The sequence below is a fragment of the Bos indicus x Bos taurus genome, chromosome 10, assembly GCF_003369695.1.
Source record: "Bos indicus x Bos taurus breed Angus x Brahman F1 hybrid chromosome 10, Bos_hybrid_MaternalHap_v2.0, whole genome shotgun sequence".
NCBI lineage: Eukaryota > Metazoa > Chordata > Mammalia > Artiodactyla > Bovidae > Bos > Bos indicus x Bos taurus.
In genome coordinates this window covers 22,600,658-22,623,835 of record NC_040085.1, presented here as the reverse complement: position 1 = coordinate 22,623,835, position 23,178 = coordinate 22,600,658, and the positions used below count along the sequence as shown (strand labels likewise).

Sequence of the window (23,178 nt, the reverse complement as noted above, 5' to 3'; positions counted from 1 at the left end):
AGGTCAGCTCAGGGGGAAGCGGAGATGTGAGCACAGAAATAGATGTCAGTGAACGAGGCCAGATCGATGGCAGACACCGATGAAGATGTGTGGGGATGTGAAGCTATTCTCAGAAAAACACCAGAATCAAGAAGATGGGTGGGGAATAAAATAAAAACCATACCTGCTGCTGCTTGGACCAGGTCCCCCCTTTTCTCAGATTCCAGGTCCTGAGCTGTCTGGTCTGATAAGATGTCACCTCCCTCTTTCACAGGCGCGTCTAAATTAAGCAGCAGATCTAGCTCTTCTTCCAAATGATCTGCTGCCAACTGCAGCAGGGAAGTGGGATTCTGAGAACCCTTGGAAGGACCCGATCCTGGGCCGTCTTTACCCGGGTACACGGGGAAGCCAGTGGTGGTGGATTTCATCTCAGAGAGGGACCCCTTTCCTCCAGGCCCCGAGGGCCCCTTTAGCTGCATCCCTAGTCCCTTGCCATCGTTATTTCTCTTCGGTTTCACCTGAGGGAGCTCTAAAGGAAGGGCAGTCTGAAAGAGAAACACAATATCTGAGTTAAAACTGTGAGTCCTGCCCTATTTGCTTAAGCAGGAACTAAAGCAGAGGAAGCCATCAGACTTTGTGGAGTAGGAAATTCAGTTCAGACAGGAAGGTCATGAAGTTTCTCCATCCAGATTTGTCCCAGCACCCCTTCTAATTAATACGGGTAAATGTGGGACACCTCCCCGCTATGTCCACCTCAGCCTTGTGCTAACCAGATTAGAGCTGAAATCAAAAGGCCCATGCATTCCCATCACTGGCCTGAGATCAGACAGAGCCACAGGTCAATGTGAATACACACTTAACGCCTGTGACGAGGCAGACATCTGTAAAAGGCATGGAGGAGTAATAAGTAAATCAGATCTGCTCATCGTACTAAAATGCACAAATACAGAGGTGAAGGGACACATTCACTAAAAAGAAAAATAATGTTACTAGTGGTCATTCGGAGAAGGCGATGGCACCCCACTCCAGTACTCTTGCCTGGAGAATCCCATGGACGGAGGAGCCTGGTAGGCTGCAGTCCATGGGGTCGCTAGGAGTAGGACACGACTGAGCGACTTCACTTTCACTTTTCACTTTGATGCACTGGAGAAGGAAATGGCAACCCACTCCAGTGTTCTTGCCTGGAGAATCCCAGGGACGGGGGAGCCTGGTAGGCTACCATCTATGGGATCCACACAGAGTCGGACACGACTGAAGTGACTTAGGATAGCATAGCATAGCAGTCATTCATGACTAAAAATTGCCAGACACTAAAGAAAACATTCTATCTGATTACATTTGTAAAAACTCCCCATACAGGCAAAACTAACTCTTGTCAAAATAGTGGTTTTAGGAAAGTACTGCCTTGGGTCAGGGCTGGGTGTGGTGGGGGTGGTTCTGGGCGGGGGCAATATTCTGTTTCTTGATCTAGATGGTGATTCCATGGTTATAAAGATTTACATGTGCACTTTTCTACATGTTGGAATTTAATAGAGTTAGACCCTCCCCTCAGGTGACTGTAATGTAGAAGAAGACTGAGAACCATAGTTCTGGAGGGAAGACTGGGGTGACCAGCCTGGCAGCAGTCGGGTAGGTTCAAAAGGAGGTTCAGCTGCTCTTGGAGCCACTGTTCCCTTACTCGTACATTTAAGCATCCTGAGCAGATCCAGTCTGCTAGTAACTCCTCAGGGCTTTTGAGACAGTACAGCCTCACACATGAACTTGAACACTCACACAGCACTGTCAGTAGGCAGGGTGAAGCTGGGATGTGGGCCCCGGTTCTAATCTTGTGATCACTCAGATGGTCTGGACTGGCTGTCCAGCATGGTTTTTGTCTGTTCACTCCCCAGGTAAGTAAGGTACAGACACAGTTGAGATTAACTGCTCTGCATAACGGGGGAGGGATGGTATTTTAATTTCAAAGTTCCTGTAATTACTTTATATCTTTCCTCTTCAGGCGTGCCATCCTTCACTTTGGATTTCTCCTAACACTTCACCCCGTTTCTCTCCTCAGTCCTGGGGTCCCCATCACCTTCACCCCAATGAGGTCCTGTTAACCATCCCTCATTGTGTGGGACCAAACCACGCATGTCCAAACTCTAACCATCACTGGACACCCAGAGGAGAAGTGACACTTGCCCTGTCATTAAGACAAGCCCACGCATTCCGAAAGAAGCCCCAGGTGATTCCCCATCAGAGGCAAATGCCAGCCTTTCTACTTCTCAGCCCCGAACTGTCCCCCAGCCCTGAATCCTACTTGCCCTAAATCTGAGGCAAGTTAAGTGCCACAGAAACAGCAACTGGATGCGTAGCCAGTTCATGGTGATGTTTAAGCTTGGCATCATATTCATCTGTAGAACAAAACTGATCATTTTAGTTGCTTGCATTCTATTTAGTACTGCCCAGGGTTTCACTTAAAAAAAAGGAAAAAAAAATCCAGTCAAGTCTCAAAGAAATTTCAAAGTTCCTTCTGGTTTAACTGTTGGACGCTTCCTCTCTTATCCCATTCAGTGGCTCCTCTTACCTACCTTACACTGGTTGTAACCCCCAGATTTATATTTCTAGTCCTTAATTCTGAACTATAAATTTCTACATTCAAATTACTATTATTTTCACTTTGAAATCTCAGAACAAACTCATACTCTGTCCAAGCCTCACTGATACTAGCCACCACTGGGTCGCACAAGCCGGAACACCCAGAAGAATTCTCTGCCTGCTCCTGCTCCATCACCAGCATTTCACCAAGTCCTATTAATTTTACTTTTATAGTTCAGTTCTTGATAAAGTGCAGTTCCCCACCATTGCTGGTCCAGGCTACAGTATTACTCACCTGAACCATGCAAGAGCCACTTAATTTGCCTCTCCTCATCTATTCTACTCTTGCATGGGTGTGCATATGCAGACTTCCCCATACACACACTCACCCCAATCCCACGTCTTCTCTCCATTCTGCCGCCAGAATGTTCTTTGTTATTGTTGTCATTATTACTAGCACTGCTATTACAGATCTGATTGGGTTACCCTTCTTTAAATCTCAACTCAAATGTTCCTATACTTTGGCTCTCAGTTTATCTGTAACTTCTTCAGAAAAGTCATTCCTACATCATACAGGTTCATTATTACAAACTCATAGCACATAGTGCTTATCCTTCACAAACTTAGTGCAATTTGATAACTGGATTAATGCCCGTCTTTCCTGACAGATTAAGCTCCATGAGGGCAAGAACCATGTCTGTCTATTCACCACTGTAACCTGAGTGCCTAACACAGAGCCTGACACATAAACATTTTGGGTACAACACAAGCCAGACTCTGTACTTTGACATTTCATTCGATTCCATTACATTTTATCCTTTAAAATGTTCCAAATATATCAATAAAACAGGATAAAAACTTTGAAAAGTATTTCATTCTCCCTCAAAACTACAAAATTCTATCTGATACAAAACCCTCAGCCTGTTGAAAGGAAAAGCTGATTCTGAGACATCCTGCAGGGAGATACTTTTCAGTTTTCTTCTTCTGCCCTAATTTACACCAGCCTCAAGATGTCATCAGGGTTCTTACCTGAACCAATTCAGCAGCAACATTGAGTCGGAGTGAGAGAGGCAATTCTTGAAGGGCTCGAACCAATGACTCACAGTCCACATAAAATGCTGAATTCTACAGAAAAGAGAAATTGATCAATCAAGATGATTACATATGACCTTTCAGAAATAAAAGGGCACAAGACGCTAGTAGTAACTGTAAATAAATCATCCATTACTTTTAGCTGGGAGTGACCCAATCATAAATCATATGGTTCTAATTTCTATCATCTCTGCATGAAGATAAGCAAAACCAAAACCACCTTCTTGAGCCACAGCTCAGGTGGTCAGAGTAGCAGCAGGGTAGCAATCACTCGAATCAAAGACTCTATGGTATGGGAATTCCTCAGTGGTCCAATAGTTAGGACTCTGTGCTTCCACTGGACGGGGGACGGTATGGGTTCGATCCCTGGTCAGGAAACTAAGATCCTACAGGCTGCGCTGCATGGCCAAAGGGGGAAAAAAAAAGACTGCATGGTAATCTGGAAACTGTGGACATTCTTGGAATTACAGAGAAAATTCAAAGCATTTAATGAAACATAACTGACACCTCTTCCATATTCAGATGGCTGGCCTTTGGGAGAGCAGTGGAGAGCTGTCTCGACAGTGACTTGGGGCTGACGGCACAGCCAGAGGAGTCCATGTGCGTACACTTCTCTTCCAACCAGAAATCAGGGGATGGAAACTTACCCTCCAGCTGGCAGCTCTACGTGTGAGGCCAACACTAAAACTCCCTGGGACTCCATTCCCATTCACAGGCGCAAAGTCCCTTCCAGGCAATGCCTTCACAGATTGACTGTATTTGAGAAGGCATTCCAGATTATCTCATGACCCCTAACAGCTGCTTCTAGGTACCCTGGCCATCCAAGAGAAGGGAAAAACTAAAAGGTGGGTGAAATCACCACATTAAGAGTCAGATACCACCAACCATCTCATCCACCAAGGACTGTCACAGGTCTAGGTAGAACTGTGCCTTCTGCTGTGATCACAGACTTCAAGTCAGAGAAAACCCAGGGGTCATGGAGTCTCAAATCCACTATAAGGATGTCTTGGGTAGATGCATTTATGATGACTGGAGGTAGGGAGTCATTCCTGGTATTCTCAAGTAGAGCCCCAGCACTAAATCCAGACCCACTCAAACTCCTGAGCCTCACAACAGAAGTACACAGCGATCGAAAAATGCAATATGGCTTTTCAGCTGCCCTTTTGAAACTTTCTGAAGATGGCTAGCTCTTAGGGGAGCAATGCCGGCAGCAGCAGATGTGGCCCCTTGCCCTAGAAAAAAAAAAAAACTTACATCTAAAAATAGAGTATTTAGGGAACAGGATGGAGGAAAACAAAGCTCTGGCAGGAGAGCAGGAAATTTAGTACACACACGCCCTGCCTTGGTCCTGCACTCAGCACACCCAAGACTTCATGAGGGCCAGCACGGCCAGCCTTTGTTTTGAAGTTTGAAGAAAATCTCTCAGACCACTAGAAAAATGTGATCCTGAATGTGTAACACACGAGTAAATCGCCTCATTACAAAACGGAAATCTCACCCTTCCCACTGTATAGACCCCCTGCTCCCTCCACCATGCCTGCCAACTACTCAGAGCTGCCAACCACTCTCAGGTCTCCAGAGGAGGGCCTCTGAGACGTGCTGCGGTCCAGCCACAAGTGCTCAAACTTCCTCCCCACTTTCACATCAGGTGCAACACACTACGAGGTATGCTGTTAACAAGGAAGTCTGTGAGATGTGAGGAATGGCCAGGCTGTGCCTGTGTGCTGAGTCCTGAATGACGGACCTTTGGCTGCTCCCACCCCCATGTCTCTAATTCCCACCCCCCATCCAAGGCCCAGGTGACAAGGTGCTGTCACCATAAGGCCCTCACGACACCAGCCCAGCACAGTGGTTTCTGCTGGTCTCCCTGTAGAAGTCCCAGAGCCTAGAACCTGCCCTCATCATACACCACTGCGTAAGAAGACTTTCCCTTTTTTGGTCACCACTTTGTCTTCTAAAGAGCTAAAGCTGAATGCCTTCGACATAAAGGGAGCTGTAGTGAATTCCTTGTAACAGTAAAGTGTGAATTTGAAGACAGGTTTGACTGGAATAACCACCATGAGTTAGCTTTTTTTTTTGCTCCATGTTGTAAAGTAGTTGGTGGGTTAACTGTGCCTGGAGTGCCTGGCTTCCACACCTACCTGGCCAACTCTATACCCATTCTCAGTTGGAGCGTGTGTGATGCCTGGCCGCCTGGTGCCTCCTCTTCTGCAGACCTGGATGCTGGGAGGGCACAGCGAGCTAAAACTCCACTTACAGCCTCTAGTCAGACCATTATACCTTCCTCGGTAGCTACAGAACTCATCGTCCACATGTGGGGACTCAAGGCCCCTTTACAGCGGAAGTGCCCAAATCAAGCAATACTTAGGAGTAAGCTGGGGTGCCTTCCATGTACAGAGTCCCATCCAGAACTGCACTCTTGCGGGGAACTGAGGGAGGGCATATACGCCATTAGGAGACACGTGTTCAGGAACCACCACATGTCACCCAGTGCTTGCTGGTGCTTGAGGAAGCTCTATGGAATAAACAAGTCACTAGTCAACAGAACTGAAAAGTAAAATGAAAAGAAAAAAAAAAAGCCTCAGATGATTTTTAAAAAATAATGGGCCTATTTTTTCACCCTACAAAGTTCTCCTCCCACCTCACATTCCCTCCTCCCATGTTCCCCCACTGTCCAAAGAACAGGTCTGAAAACGTCACTCAGGGATCCAAGGGACCAACTCCCCTGAAGAAATGGGGCCAACGTGGCTGAAGCAGGGACCCTGACTGCCAGGCCGCATCCTCTTCACCCTGCACGTGAGCCACAGACTTGTGAAGGCCAGTCACAGCCACGGTGCTGGGCGCTCTCCTGTCAGGGGCTTCACCAGGACCCGCTGTCAGCTCTACTTCCTCATGTCCCCAGCAGCACTGGGGACAGGGAAGCACATGAGGGATAGACAGACAGATATTGGATAGACAGACAGGTAAGGAGGTAGACAGATATCGGGTAGACAGACAGGCAGGTAGGTAGGTAGACGGACAGATAGGTAGAAGATAGATATATAGACAGATTCTCCTCTTCTTTTTCTCTCTCAAGTAAGCAAAAATAAAGAGAACCAAATGAGGAGTGAAGTGGGACATATAGCAGTTCTGATGGCGAAGTGATGAATTCGGTTTGGGACATGTCAACTCAACACACTCATGGTCAAGACTGCCTTCTTCTGCTCCATTAGCTGTCACTGCTCACCTCGTCATCGTGCTCAGAGCCTCAGAGCCCTTGTGAATCTTTCTTGTCCTTATGTCTCCTGTCTGGCCCGTGACATATTCTCCCTTGTCCTCCACGCAGTCTCATCCATCAGGGAACTGTCTTCCCGACCACGGCCCCATGCTGTCAGCCCACATCCCCTCCCGTTAGCCAGCACAATATCCTCCCACTGCTTTTCCTCCTCCAACCTCTGACCTCTTCAGTCCCTCCTTCCCAAAACTGTGGAGGTCCAATCTAGCCATTTCCATTTTCTTGCTAAACAATACTCTTGTGAACAAGTAACAGTAGGAATAAAGGCTAATTTTGAGTGTTTCCCATGTGTCAGGAACTGCACAGAACTTTTATTTATAACCCAATCTAATCCTCATGACAACTCTGAGTTATACTTAATGATTAGTTCCATTCTACAGATGAGAACTAGGATTTACACTCAGGATTGTGTCTCTAAAGGCTATGCTCTTACCCACACGCTAAACTGCCCCCAGATGAAAATGAAAACCCAACTGCTGGTACTAAGTGGCCTAGACCTACCCTGGGAGCCTCCTCTTCTGAGAATACCACAGTGGGATCTATGCTCCCAACTCTGACCACAGCCTGGTCTTTCAGATCTCATCATTCTCCTATTGTTCCCCAGAGAGGACCCACCAGAACCATACTTATCCACCAAGGCCCATTCAAATGGTCTTCATCCCATGCTCCTACTCTCAATCACTACCAGTCCAAAGCAGATTTCTCCCACCAAGGCAATGGCACCCCACTCCAGTACTCTTGCCTGGAAAATCCCATGGATGGAGGAGCCTAGAAGGCTGCAGTCCATGGGGTCGCTAAGAGTCCGACATGACTGAGCGACTTCACTTTCACTTTTCACTTTCATGCATTGGAGAAGGAAATGGCAACCCACTCCAGTGTTCTTGCCTGGAGAATCCCAGGGATGGGGGAGCCTGGTGGGCTGCTGTCTATAGGGTCACACAGAGTCGGACACAACTGAAGCGACTTAGCAGTAGCAACAGTAGCATTATACCAATTATCTTATGTTGCATTCTTTTTCATTTATCATCTAAATATTTACTGATCATCTACCACATGTCATCTACCACTATGTTATAAGGCAAGGGGCCTAGGGTGGTGAACAAGCATGAGCTCTGTCTCATTCATCTTTGAATAAGGGGCATCTAATAAAACATAATAAATAACAAGTGCTCAGTGTTTTGATGAATGAAGAACCTTAGAATCATATGAAAATCTTAAGATAACTCAAATGTTCTCTTTTAGCCAACATGGTTCAAAGGAGTTGAAATGAGAACCATTTGGCTTTCACTGAATTCTTCCGTTAATCTGTTTTTAACTTGTCCTACAACTCTAAACCATACTCAGTTCAGTTCAATTCAGTCACTCAGTTGTGTCCGACTCTTTGCAATCCTATGAATCACAGCACGCCAGGCCTCCCTGTCCATCACCAACTCCTGGAGTTCACCCAAACTCATGTCCATCAAGTCCGTGATGCCATCCAACCATCTCATCCTCTGTCGTCCCCTTCTCCTCCTGCCCTCAATCTTTCCCAGCATCAGGGTCTTTTCAAATGAGTCAGCTCTTTGCATCAGGTGGCCAAAGTACTGGAGTTTCAGCTTCAACATCAGTCCTTCCAATGAACACCCAGGACTGATCTCCTTTAGGATGGACTGGTTGGATCTCCTTGCAGTCCAAGGGACCCTCAAGTCTTCTCCAACACCACAGTTCAAAAGCATCAATTCTTCAGCACTCAGCTTTCTTTATAGCCCAACTCTTGCATCCATACATGATCACTGGAAAAACCATAGCTTTGACTTGACGGACCTTTGTTGACAAAGTAATGTCTCTGCTCAGGTACATCCCAAACAGACTCAAGAAAAACATATATTTCTAATTTCCAACTTTTTCTATGTTGTAATACATACTCTTTGTAAAGTGACAGGCAGTTATTTTACAAGTCACTTCCCTCGCCTCTGTCTTTCTGAAAAGTCAATGTCCATCCCAAACAACTGAACATAACACCAGTCCACCTGGGAGTGCAAGCCGCCTACTGTGTGTGCACTGAGCTGACAGCAGAATGGGGAGGAAGGGACCACCCCTTACCCAGCAGGTCTGTGGCTCGGTCTCCTGTCTGAAGCTGTGGGCGGACTGTCTGATCACTGTATCAGACAGTATGCTCTAGCCCTGGGGTTGGGGAGCATATGCCAAACCACCACTCATTCATTCTCTGTGCATTTTTACAGGGTGAGAATACCTGTCATCTCTCATATGAAAAGAATCAGTGAAATCCTGCTTGGAGAATCATCAAAACTCCTTTGGGAAGAAAATATGGCAGGAATACAAAGAAAGTGTGTGGGTTTTATGGATTCATTGAAAGACTATGATACTTGTTCTTATTTTATAGTTTTCTGCTCCTAATTATAGATAAAAGAGTTATTTAAAACTACGAAGTTAAGGATTCTCTTCAGTTCAGTTCAGCTCAGTCGCTCAGTCGTGTCTGACTCTTTGCGACCCCATGAATAGCAGCACGCCAGGCCTCCCTGTCCATAATACCAAAAACAGTGTGGGAGAAAAAAACTGAATTCTCAACTGATTCTAAGAGGAATTTTCACAGAAAGGGAAAAGTGGAAGGCCAAACAGCAAGGTAATCCACTCAAAATCATAACCATAATCTTTGGCCCTGCAACCCAGTCTGTATGAACTTTAGTCACAGATGAACTGTATGAGGAGTTCACACAGTGGCCTGGTATGAAGGTCAACTCCAGCTCCAAGAACTTGTAACATTTAAGCTCCCTGAAAACTTTCTGAGCAATTTAGGTAACTGAGACTGAACTGTACACGAAGTACTAGACTCTCCTCTATGTGAAGACTCCGTCTAAACAACAGTGCGAAAGGTGCTGGTCTTTATCCTTGAGAAGAGCCAACCCCCATTCAACACAAAGCTTCGCCTTACCTGCTTGGGGCATGAAGCTTCACCATCCCATTCTTTCTCCTCGGCAAACCGGAACTGTGAGAAGGAGTCCCCTGGGAACAGAAAAAAGCACACAACTTTATATCAAAGCCAAAGGCGAACACTCAGTTCTCTAAATTTCCCTTTGGAAGGAAAAGTGCTGTTTCTGAAGAGCTGACCATCCCAAATATGGTGATACCATTCAATAGAAGGTCCCGGTCCACATCTTTCCACAGAAACCTGTGTGTAGGGGGCACTTGAAAATATTGTTGACAGCTGTATTCATTGTTTTATTCAACTCTCAATAAGCCACCAGCCTACACACTTGAGAAACAGCTAAACAGTCCAGGCCTGCAGACATGGCCATCTACCCATTTTAAGCATATTTTCATCTCTCTATAATGTATGCAAGGAAACTGATATGTATAATTTTGGGGGTAGGCAAGTAGAAAAGGAAGGAGAAAACCAGAACTGAAGGAAAGCAATTCTCCACTGACCCATAATATGATGACTTAAAATATCTCTTTGAAGTGAGGTTACCAACCTCAACCATCACTCCAAAAATCACCTGGTAAGAATGTCAGATGCAAAATAAAACCCAAAGGATGTGCCTTAGATTAGTCAATGTGAATCATGACGCATGGCTGGAATGAGCATGAGCTCCCAGAATGAAGGAAAATGAATCAAAATAAACAAGCTTGACAGATGATTCTGCACAAGGAGCCTGACACAAGGCTTATTTTGTAAATGTGTACTTACCTGATTATTTGCATTAGGGATAGCCAATTTATAAGCAAAGAATTATTTCTCTACCTAGCTTTCAGGATCCTCCAAAATGTGGTCCTACCTCATTAATGAACATTTACTTCCTATTTCTTCAGACTTTCTGCTCCAGAGTCAGCCTCTTTTCACATTTTGAACATACTTCATTTTCTATCCTATCCTCATTTTTCTTTTAATCCTTCTTCCTTGTCTGAAGACCCACACACTTCTACCCATTCATATCTTATAAATATTTCAAGATTCAGGTACAGGCCCACTTCCTCCTCCTATGATATCTCTCAGGTTATTTAGCCATAGAATCCATTCTTTTCTTCTAACTTAAAAGAGGGGAAAAAGAAGGGAAGAATTCCAAATTAAAGAGACAAAGATAAAACTTCCAGCATCTAACACTTGACAAGATCAAGTTCAAGGTAAAACAGACCAAGAACATCAGTCTTTATCATGAGGAAGGGTAAAATCACAATCATTAGTCACCAGCAAATCAATGTGATCTCCCAAAAGTATGATATAAAGGATCTGAATTAATAAGGTCTTGTCTGTGCATGTGGATATTTAAGTGCATGTGTACATATATGTATTGTGATTATATGTGGATACTTCATAAATATTTGTGCAATATCAGTATTTTAAAAGGACTATAGAAAGGTTACCAAAAAAAAACCTTTAAAAATATCCTAAAATGTAGCAGTCATACAAACCATATTTGCCAATGATAAATTTGTAGCACATATAGGCAAAGAGCCTATCTCTCACATACAAAGAACTTCTGCAAATTAACCAGAACAAAACCACCTAGTAGGAAAACAGGAAAGGGGGGTGAGAATAAGAAATACAAGTGGCTAATATGTATACATGAAATGAATCATGAATAAATAAAAAATTAATCTGCTAGATTTTTTTAAACTTGGTCAAACAGCTGACTATTTTATGAAGTAGTGTTACTTTTGATATTTGTGAACTTCTATATTAAAAATGATCCTATGACTGCATGGATCCTATACTATGTAATCAGTACTAGATATCATCAGTCATCAGTTCAGTCACTCAGTCCTGTCTGACTCTTTGCAACCCCATGGACTGCAGCGCGCCAGGCTTCCCTGTCCATCACCAAGTCCTGGAGCTTGCTCAAACTCATGTCCATCAAGTCGGTGATGCCAGCCAACCATCTCATCCACTGTCATCCTAGATAACAGTAATGCAAACGAGGCATGCTCTATGTATTTTTAATATCTAAATATTCAACTTCAAATACAGGTAAGTTTCCAACAGTGGCAAATAGCTTGTTTGAAATCAATGCTCCTACAGAAAACAACTAGGAACATTCCCCCACCACCATCCCAAAAAATCTACCTGAAGACATTAGACAGTTACCAAGGCAGTGAGGATGTGAGGGACAAAGTTCCCAGATTGAAGAAAAGCACAAAAAGGTGAGTCTAACATTTAGAACTGCTTTTCCCTTTGAGTTTAGTTTCCAAAGTGATACAGAGAGACTGAAAAATTAAGCATCAAGTAATAACCAGGAGATGGTAAAACTACCGAGAACTTCCACTAGTTTTATGGCACTGGGTGGACAAAAATGGGAGTTCAGGGTCCATGGGTGAAGAAGAGTCCTGGAAAATCAAAACTTTTAGATGAAACCCTTGAGGACTACATCTTAGAAGTAGGGATGAAGGAGAAGAGGCCAGCCTCACAAAGTCTGAGGCAAAGGAGTGAATCAACTCAATCTCTGATTCTGACTAAAAGAAGCAAAAGTAAATCGTTTTTGGAGAAAAATGACATTATCAATAGCCTAGAATTACCTCTACTATATATTATATACAGTATTCAAAATTCATTAAAAACCATCAGGTATATCAGGAGATGAGACCAAGATAACGAAAGCTAGAGAGAGGATTAAACCAACCAACCAACAAAATCCAATCAAAAAATGGGCAGAAGACCTAAATAGACATTTCTCCAAAGAAGACATATAAAGACAGACAAAAAGCACATGAAAAGATGCTCAACCATGCTAATTATTTAGTTCGGTTCAGTTGCTCAGTGGTGTCCGACTCTGAGACCCCATGGACTACAGCACGCCAGGCTTCCCTGTCTATCACCAACTCCTGGAGCTTGCTCAAAATAATGTCCATTTCATCGATGATGCCATCCAACCATCTCATCCTCTGTTGTCCCCTTCTCCTCCTGCCTTCAATCTTTCCCAGCATCAGAGTCTTTTCCAATGAGTCAGTTCTTCGCATCACGTGGCCAAAGTATTAGAGGTTCAGCTTCAGCATCAGTCTTTCCAATGAGTATTCTGGACTGATTTCCTTTAAGATTGACTGGTTTGATCTCCTTGCAGTCCAAGGGACTCTCAAGAGTCTTCTCCAACACCACAGTTCAAAAGTTTCAATTCTTCGGGGTACAACTTTCTTTATAGTCCAACTCTCATATCCATACATGACTACTGGAAAAACCATAGCTTTGACTAGATGGACAAAGCAATGCCTCTGCTTTTTAACATGCTGTCTAGGTTTGTCATAGCTTTTCTTCCAAGGAGCAAGTATCATTTAATTTCATGGCTGCAGTCACTATCTGCAGTGATTTTGGAGCCCAAGAAAATAAAGTCTGTGACTGTTTCCACTGTGTCCCCATCTATTTGCCATGAAGTGATGGGACCAGAGGCCATGATCTTCATTTTTTGAATGTTGAGTTTTAAGCCAGCTTTTTTCACTCTCTTTCACTTTCATCAAGAGGATCTTTAGTTCTTCACTTTCTGCCATAAGCGTGGTATCATCTGCATATCTGAGGTCACTGATAGTTCTCCTGGCAATCTTGATTCCAGCTTGGGCTTCATCCAACCTGGCATTTCGCATGATGTACGCTGCATAGAAGTTAAATAAGCAGGGTGACAATATACAGCCTTGACATACTCCTTTCCCAATTTGGAACCAGTCTGTTGTTCCATGTCTGGTTCTAACTGTTGCTTCTTGACCTACATACAGATTTCTCAGGATGCAGGTAAGGTGGTCTGGTATTCCCATCTCTTGAAGAATTTTCCAGAGTCTATTGTGATCCACACAGTCAAAGGCTTTGGCGTAGTCAATAAAACAGAAGTAGATGTTTTTCTGGAACTCTCTTGCTTTTTCTATAATCCAAAGAATGTTGGCAATTTGACCTCTGGTTCCTCTGCTTTTTCTAAATCCAGCTTGAACAGTTCTCGGTTCATGTACTGTTGAAGCCTGGCTTGGAGAATTTTGAGCTTAAAATTTTTAAGAGCCATTAAAAAAAAAAATCCAGTTATCAGACACTAATCTTATGATTTTTGCAATGTAAAAATTTCAAAAATAGGAAAAACTATAAAAAATCACAATGACCTTCATAAAGTCATTTTTTTTCTGTTCCATTATGGTTTATTATAGGATAGTGAATATATTAATAGTTCCCTGTGCTATAGAGTAGGATCTTGTTGTCTATTTTGTATATAATAGTTTGCAACTGCTAATCCCAAACTATTAATTTATCCCTTCCCAAACCTCTTTCCCCTCTTGTAACTGTAAGTTTGATTTCTATGTCTGTGATTCTGCTTCTGTTTTGTAACAGAAGTTCATTTGTATTGTGTTTTAGATTTCACATACAAGTGATATTGTATTGTAATTGTCTTTCTGACCAAGAAGTCATTCTTGATTGATACCAAATACTCACATAAAAAATATAAAGAAAAGAAAGTGAGAAAAATAAGATATTTAAGCCCTTTTTGTTTACAGTAATCAAACTTCAAAACAACACAATTTTAAAATCCTAATGAAGCACATAGAGGCTAATCTTAAAAAAATAAGCTGGTTAAATGACTACTAAAGAATGTTTTACATGGAACCTAAAAGACCTCAAATTACTAAAGCAATCCTGATGGAAGTAAAGCAGGAGGCACAGTGCTCTTAGACTTCAGACAATATGGTAATACAAAGTTACAGTAATCAAAACAGTATGGTATTGGTATTATACAAAAACAGACATATGGATCAATGGAACGAAACAGAGTGCCAAGAAATAAACCCACATACCTACAGTCAATTAATCTTCAACAAAGAATGCCAACCTCTCTAATTCTCTCACTAAAGATGAAAGTGTGTCCATATTTGTCAAAATTACAACTCCTAGAATCAATAGTACTTCTAGAAAACATGTTACCAAAACTCTTCTTATGTCGAGATGTACAAAACAATGGTGGTATTAGTAAATGTGTTACTCCTATATCTTGTACATCAGACATTTGGATTCCTTTCACTAAAAAAGCATGATGTATTCACAATGCATTCAATTCTGCTCCTGCTTTACTCTCTGGTTGAGAGAGTTCCTGTCTCTCACACTAACAGTATGAATCAGAATGAAGAAGTACAGAATGGAACCCAGTGAAGAACAGGGAAAGCCAACTGTTGTTGACATGGAATAAACATGGTGAAATGTGTCTTAGGAGTCATAAGCATTCAAAGTTTTAGACACTCACCAGCTGAGTGTTCAGAAAGTAATTAAAGCAGAGCATAATGAACAGAACCAGAAGCATAAAACAAGTATAGCACTTTTTTCCTTCTCTTTCTTCAAAGACTAATTTCATGATGTATAAAAGGTTGTGGAACTGCCTTGCTGTTTACTTACACCATATTCTCAAACAAGATGGAGACAAGCTAGTGTTTATTACATAAGGTGCTTGAGTAACAGCAACAAAATTCCATAATACTCTACTTTGCAGCTAGTGTTTATTATATAGGCTGCTTGAACAACAGTAACAAAATCCCATAATATTCTACTTTGCAGATAACAATAGCAAAATAGAAGGCCTGCTAAATCCAATGATTATTTATTATGAAGTAATTTATTCACTAGAATCTGCTGAAAATGGGGCAAGGGGGAAAAGAGGGATTTAAACAAAACTGATGCACCCTGAGAGTTCACATTTTTCCTGTGTTATAAAAGTCCCATTCTATTGCAACAAAGCTGAGGTTGGTGTAATGCAACAAAAGCTGAGATACAGGTGATACGGAAACAATTCTGTGTCTCTTGAGGTTCAACAACATCGCTCTACTGCCACATTTCTGGAGCCAAAATTAATGATGGATTTTTTTTCTAATCAATCAATTGCAAAAAGCAGCAAAAAAAAAAAATGTTAGAAAGTTAGGTATATGTGATCTTAGGTATCAGAAAGAATATTTCAAGCAGTGCACAATGCACATGAAAAGATATTCAACATCACTAATTATTACAGAAATGCAAATCAAAACTACAATGAGATATCACCTCATACCAATCAGAATGGCCATCATGAAAAAGTCCACAGCCTTTCAGCCTGTGGACACTGTCAAATAAGCATCACTGAAGTCTCTCCCTGCTCACTGTCATCATTTCTAGGTCAGTCTCTCTCAAAGAGCCTGAACAGCTATGGAAGCTTTTCCTTCATGACTGGGCTTTGAAACAACTGATGAGAGTCTGAGAAGCCATTTTGAGCGATGGGGAACGCTCACAGACTGTATGGTATTGAGGGATCCAAACACCATGTGTTCCAGAGGCTTCGAGTTTGTCACATTTGCCAATATGGAGGAGGTGGATGTGGCCAAGAAGGCAAGGCCACACAAGGTGGACAGAAGAGTTCTGGAACCGAAGAGGGCTGTCTCAAGAGAAGATGCTCAGAGACCTGCTGCTCACTTAACTGTGAAAAAGACTTTTGTTGGTGGCGTTAAAGAAGACACTAAAGAACATAATGCAAGACATTGTTTTGAATAATATGGGAAAATTGAAGTGATTGAAATCATGACTAAGTGGCAAAAAGAGAGGGTTTACTTTTGTGACCTTTGATGCCCATGATTCCGTAGACAAGACTGTCATTCAGAAATATCACACTGTGAATGGCTACAACTGTGAAGCAAGGAAAACCCTATCTAGGTAAGAGATGGCTAGTGCTTCATCCAGCCAAAGAGGTCTAAGTGGTTTGGAGACTTTGGTGGTGCTTGTGAAGGTGGTCTTGGTGGGAATGACAACTTTGGTCGTGGAGGAAACTTCAGTGGTCGAGGTGGCTTTGGTGGCAGCTGTGGCAGTGGTGGATATGGTGGCAGTGGGGATGGCTACAGTTGATCTGGTACTGATGGAAGCAATTTTGGAGGTGGCAGAAGCTACAGTGACTTTGGCAATTACAATCAATCTTCAAATTTTGGACATAAAAGGAGAAAACTGTAAGCAGAAGTTCTGGCCCTTATAGTGGTGGAGGCCAATACTTTGCCAAACCAACGAAACCAAGGTGGCTATGGTGGTTCCAGCAACAGTAGCTATGGCAGCAGCAGCAGGCTTTAGTTACTGCCAGGAAACAAAGCTTAGCAGGAGAGGAGAGGGAGAGAAGTGACAGGGAAGCTACAGATTTGTGAACTCAGCCAAGCACAGTGGTGGCAGGGCCTCGCTGCTAAAGAAGACATGGTTTAGACAATAGTCATGTGTATGGGCAAAAAACTTGAGGACTGTACTTGAGATTAATTGCATAACAGGTTATTTTAGTTTCTGTTCTATGGAAAGTGTAAAGCATTCCAACAAAGAGTTTTAATGTAGATTTTCTTTTTGTGCCAATGCTGTTGATTGTTATATATAACAGTCTGATCACAATGCTGAATTAATATGTCTTAAAAACAATTATAAATATTAAATTCTGGAAAAGGGGTGGAGAAAAGGGAACCTTCCTACACTGTTGGTGGGAATGTAAGTTGGTATAGCCACTTTGGAAAACAGTATGGAGGTTCCTTAAAAAACTAAAATTACCTCCTAGAGTAATCCATGGACTGCAGCCCACCAGGCTCCTCCATCCATGGGATTTTCCAGGCAAGAGTACTGGAGTAGGGTGCCATTGCCTTCTCCAATGGAAATAAAAACAAAAGTAAACAAGTGGGACCTGATTAAACTTAAAAGCTTTTGCACAGCAAAGGATACTATAAGCAAGGTGAAAAGGCAACCCTCAGAATGGGAGAAAATAATAACAAATGAAAGAAGTGACAAAGGATTAATTTCCAAAATATATAAGCAGCTCATACAATTCAATACCAGAAAAACAAACAACACAATCAGAAAAAAGACCTAAATAGACATTTCTCCAAAGAACATACAGATGGCTAACAAACAGTTGAACAGATGCTCAACATTGCTCATTATTAGAGAAATGTGAATCAAAACTACAACAAGATATCACCTCAAATGACCATCATCAAAATGTCTACAAAAAGTGCTGGAGAGGGTGTGGAGAAAAGGGAACACTCTTGCACTGTTGATGGGAATGTAAATTGATACAGCCACTATGGAAGACGGTATGGAGATTCCTTAAAAAACTAGGAACAAAACCACCATATGACACAGCAATCCCACTCCTAGGCATATAACATGAGGAAACCAAAATTGAAAAAGACACATTGTTCATTGCAGCACTATTAACAATAGCTAGAACATGGAAGTCACCTAGATGTCCATCAACAGATGAATGGATAAAGAAGTTGTGGTACATATACACAATGGAATATTACTCAGCCATAAAAAGGAATGCCTTTGAGTCAGTTCTAATGAGGTGGATAAACCTAGAACCTATTATACAGAGTGAAGTCAGTCAGAAAGAGAAAGATAAATATCATATTCTAATGCACATATATGGAATCTAGAAAAATGTACTTGAGAATTTACTTACAGGGAGAAACAGATATAGAGAATAGACTTGTGGCCATGGGGAGATGGGGGAGAGGGTGAGATATATGGAAAGAGTAACATGGAAACTTACATTGTTATATGTAAAATAGATAGCCAACAGGAATTTGCTGTATGGCTTAGAGACTCAAACAGGGGCTTTGTATCAACCTGAAGGGATGGGATGGGGCAGGAGATGAGAGGGAGGTTCAAAAGGGAGGGGATATATGTATACCTATGGCTGATTCAGAGGTTTGACAGAAAACAACAAAATTCTGTAAAGCAATTATCCTTCAATAAAAAAAAAAAAAAAAACTAAAGTAGATCTACCATATGATCCAGCAATCCCACTCCAGAAAATATATCTAGAGAAAACTCTAATTCAAAAAGATACATAAACCTCAATGTTCACAGCAGCACTGTTTTCAACAGCCAAGACATGGAAGCAACCTAAATGTCCATTGACAGATGAATGGATTGAGAAGATATGGTGTATGCATGTATTATATATTACTGAGCCACAAAAAGAATGAAATAATGCCATTTGCAGCAACATGGATGGACCTAGAGATTATCATACTAAGTGAAGTATACTAAGTGAAGAGAAAGACAAATACCATATCATATCACTTACATGTGGGCTCTTTAAAAAGATAATACAAATAAACTTATTTACAGAAACAGACTCAGACGGAGAACAGACTTGTGGTTATCAAAGAGGAAAGGGCTGGGGGAGCATAAATTAGGAGCTTGGGGTCAGCAGATACAAACTACTATATGCAAAATAAACAACAAATTCCTACTCTATAGCACCGAGAACCATATTCAACATTGTGTAATAAGTCATAAGGGAAAAGAATATGGGGGAAAGGGCAGTGCACAGTGCTTCAATTTGGAGGATTCCATCAATGAAACTCATGATCAAACAAATCTCCACATCTAGCAGTTAATGAGGAGATAAATCTTCATCTAGTCTATTACCTAGTTTTTATCCAGTTACTCTTAGAAAGTACAATTGTGCGGAGTACCATTACCCTCAACGGTATTCTATTCTGGCAGAACTAACCAAATAATATTGTGCTCCTCCACCTACCTCAGCCAAGCTAACATCTGTTGAGTATCACAAATGTGTAGGATGCGGTACAGTGACTATAGGACAATCTAACAGCAGACAGTGGTGAGAAATGAGAATGCCTCTATATGGTCAAAATTAAACCTGGCCACTAAAAACCTTCATAATCAAGTTTTAGATTTGAAATTTCAGATTTTTTTCAGGTATTTCCGTACATCCATTCTATAACAGTGATATTTAGCTTTAGCTGCAGCTGAATATGATTCAACACTTGACATTTTGGCCAGAATACATATTTAATGTGTATACAATAGTCAATTAGTGACATTTTATAAGGTCATTTTAAAAAAATACAGTAGTTTATATAATGTATGTACATCATGGTGACTACAGGTAATACTGTACTGCATAACTGAAACTTGCTACGAGAGTAGATCTAAAAGTTCTCATCACAAGATAAATAAAACTGTAACTATGTACGGTGATGGATGTCAACTACACTTATTGTGGTGATCACTTTGCAGTATATACAAATACTGAGTCATGATACTGTACGGTTGAAACTTATATATCAATTATACTTCAATTAAAAAAATAATATAGCTCTGTATGTACTGCCATGGAAAGATGTCCATCATCTCAATTGTTTCGTGAAAAAAATCAAGTTTTAGTACAGTGTGAATAATACACACACATGTATACACACACATATATGTACATGCTATATATGCACATACATATGTGTACATATCACAAAAATACTAATACATGCGTAGAAATAAGTCAAGATGATTCTATTTTAAGAATGATTCTCTCTCAGAGGGCAGGGTTGAAGGATACTTATCCTTTCTGTATAATACATATTCCAGTTGAATTTTCCTTTGTAAATAAGCACTTGTTACTTTTGGAACTGAGCCAAACAAAACAAGGAAAGCTAGAAAAAAGCTGCAACTTCTTAAGGGCAAAGACCTTCTCAGAATGCATTTAAGACAAAACATCCATAGACTTCAAGAGCTACAACACTAGGTGTCATTCATTCTAACGCTCACTTTCTAGAACAATAAAGAAACTTAGGCTCAATGGCCTGACTAGCCAGTTAATGACTGGACACTAAGACCTTGACTCTTAACATCATTATTATACCTATAACTATTAATAACAAAGCTCTTTCCATTATTTCTACTAGTCTTCTCAGCCATCTGAGTTCCCTAGGAAAAAAACATACTCAATAAAGATTTCATTTACTGAGTAGTGATATTTGATACACTACTGTTAACAATATTTGAAGATATGAAAATCCAAACTCAAAAACAGAATTCCTCACTTTAGGAATCATTTCAGGGGTTCCTGTAAATAAGTACTTTAAAAAATAAGAGTAGTTTGTAGACCTCTAAGTATTCTAACAGCAGTAGCATCAGAGAAATAAAGGTGATACACCACCCATCACTGTACGGTTGTACCCAGGATACTCCCTCTGCCTGACTTCTCAAACTAGTCTAACACAAATTTTAGGATCAGTGACAAAGTGGACACCAAACTTGCTAGACTTCCACAATACCAACATGCTATCAAAAAATGTACCCTTTAGTCATAGATAAGACAGCTTTGAATGTTAGGTTTACCCTTTCAGCTATATCAGCATAAAAGAGCTTTCACTCAAGTAAAAGAACTTAACATAACCAGTAAAAGTTCAGGCACAATCTTTATCTGCGCAAAGAAACCTACAAGACTTTCAATTTCAAAAATACAGGTCAGATGTATATAAAGAGCAAATGTGGAAGATGGACAATACACCCAATGGAGTGGCAATTCCCATAACAGACATCTATCCTAGGTATTTGGATCTTTTCCTTATCGAACTGGCCCAGACCCTTGTTGTATGTCCATTTGGAAAGCAATTGTAGAAAGCAAGAAGAATGTAGCACTACTTCTGGATGAGTATTTCATTTTAGGGCTTCCCTATTGGCTCAGACGGTAAAGAATCTGCCTGCAATGCGAGAGACCTGGGTTCAATCCCCAGGTTGGGAAGATCCCCTGGAGGAGGGTATGGCAATCCACTCCAGTATTCTTGCCTGGAGAATCCCCATGAACAGAGGAGCCTGGAGGGCTGCAGTCCAAGGTGTTGCAAAGAGTTGGACACGACTGAGCACCTAGGCATGCACACACTTCATATTAAGCTCCATTTTCCTAGCTCTTCTTTATTGTGATCACCTTCCTTACATCCTCCACAGCCCTCAGAATATGCCCTCAATCAGGACACCATGTCTATGGGAAATCACAAACAACTTTATAGGCTGACATCTTCATAAAAAGACACTATGTCCCAATGGTCAACATCATGGCTGCTATAGAAAATGGAACATACCCTTCTTCTCTCTGAATTTCTCTAGCTCATCTATAAGACATAGATCCCAAATCCACACACTGACACAGATCAATCCAGAGATGATCCACAGTTCAGTCTATAAGGATGTAAAAAAGTCCTTGCCACCCCCAATTTCTAGCTCCCACTGATAAGTCTTTCTATTAATAGATTCACAGGTCAAGCACTTCGGTATTTATCCTGAAACAAAGCAACAGCTAACACTTTGGTCTTTGTGAGAAAGACTATAAAAGCCACAACTTAGAAGTTATGTTGTTGCAAAAGAACGAGAAAGTTAGAAAACTCTCTCCTCTAGCTCAATAGTGACCTATAATTAGCTTTCTCACCAGGTATGGGGCCCCAAAGGCCCTTGAGCATCAAATATCCACATTGAGCGCTACATGATAGGATGTGCCTATCTTCCCAATGCCCCTAAAAAGGTGCTTCCCCATCTGCATGGATACATTGAAGGAAATGTCAAATATACTCAGGTACCACAGAAGGGTTCTAGGCTTTATGAGCAAAGGATGATGCTGACATTCTGGAACTTAGAATCTAGCTTGTTTTCCCCAAAACAGTTGGCAAATATTCCATATTAACCCTGTTCCACAGTAGACAATCTAGTAAAATTTCTCAGATCAACTGTTTTCAGAAACCAGGCCAACACCAAACTCTGGTAGATGAGAGTAGAACTCAAAGATGAGAGTAAATGTTCAGACAAGGCTGAACACATAAAAAAATATGAAGACTATTCCTCAGATGGACAATGAAGTCGTAAGATCCTAGAACCGATCTGTAGTAAAAAGCGTGTCAGTGAGGATGATGTCTGGCTGCATGTAATGAAACCCCAAAAATTGTGGCTTTCATAAGATAAAGCCCCCACTGTTGCTACAAAGAGAGGGGCTTGGAAAGACCACAAAGATCAGAAGCAATTGCTCCTAATCCCTTGAGTCCCTTGAGGTCTTGCCCTGCCAGTGCCTTCCTGGAGGCCAGACCAGTATCCTACTGCCTTCTATACTGGGACTTTTGTGTCACAGCTGAGCTATTATGGGATGAACTTCCTAACATCTTCAGTTGACCAACCTAAAAGTGCTGGAGACTTGACGTCCCATAGGGTCATCCCTGACCATCCACCAGCTCCCAGCTCCCACCAAATACTTTCTTCCAAACAGAGTGTAGGGAGACAGCAGCTTCAGACAGCCTTTCTGAAGATACCAAGAAGAGAGGGAGCTGACTTGTTATCAAGCTACGGTAATTCAGAATGCACAGCTGCATTTATTTTCCTCCTCCCCTGCCTCTGCAGATGGCATTAGTGGTAAAGAGACCGCTTGCCAATGCAGGAGATGCCTAAGACAAGGGTTCAACCATTTCTGGATGAGTACTTCATTTTAGGGCTTCCCTGGTGGCTCTCAATGTGAGAGACCTGGGTT

At 41.7% G+C, this 23,178-nt stretch overlaps 1 protein-coding gene across 1 annotated transcript in view; it reads right to left on the bottom strand.

The window, feature by feature from the left end:
- Positions 1 to 23,178, bottom strand: part of AVEN (apoptosis and caspase activation inhibitor) — a 191,847-nt gene that overhangs the window by 1,141 nt on the left and 167,528 nt on the right. The window contains exons 3-5 of the mRNA XM_027553460.1: positions 9,852 to 9,922; positions 3,583 to 3,678; positions 164 to 524 (exon numbers count right to left, since the gene is read on the bottom strand). Coding sequence (XP_027409261.1) covers positions 164 to 524; positions 3,583 to 3,678; positions 9,852 to 9,922 — 528 coding nt within the window. The remainder of the gene's footprint in view (positions 1 to 163; positions 525 to 3,582; positions 3,679 to 9,851; positions 9,923 to 23,178) is intronic.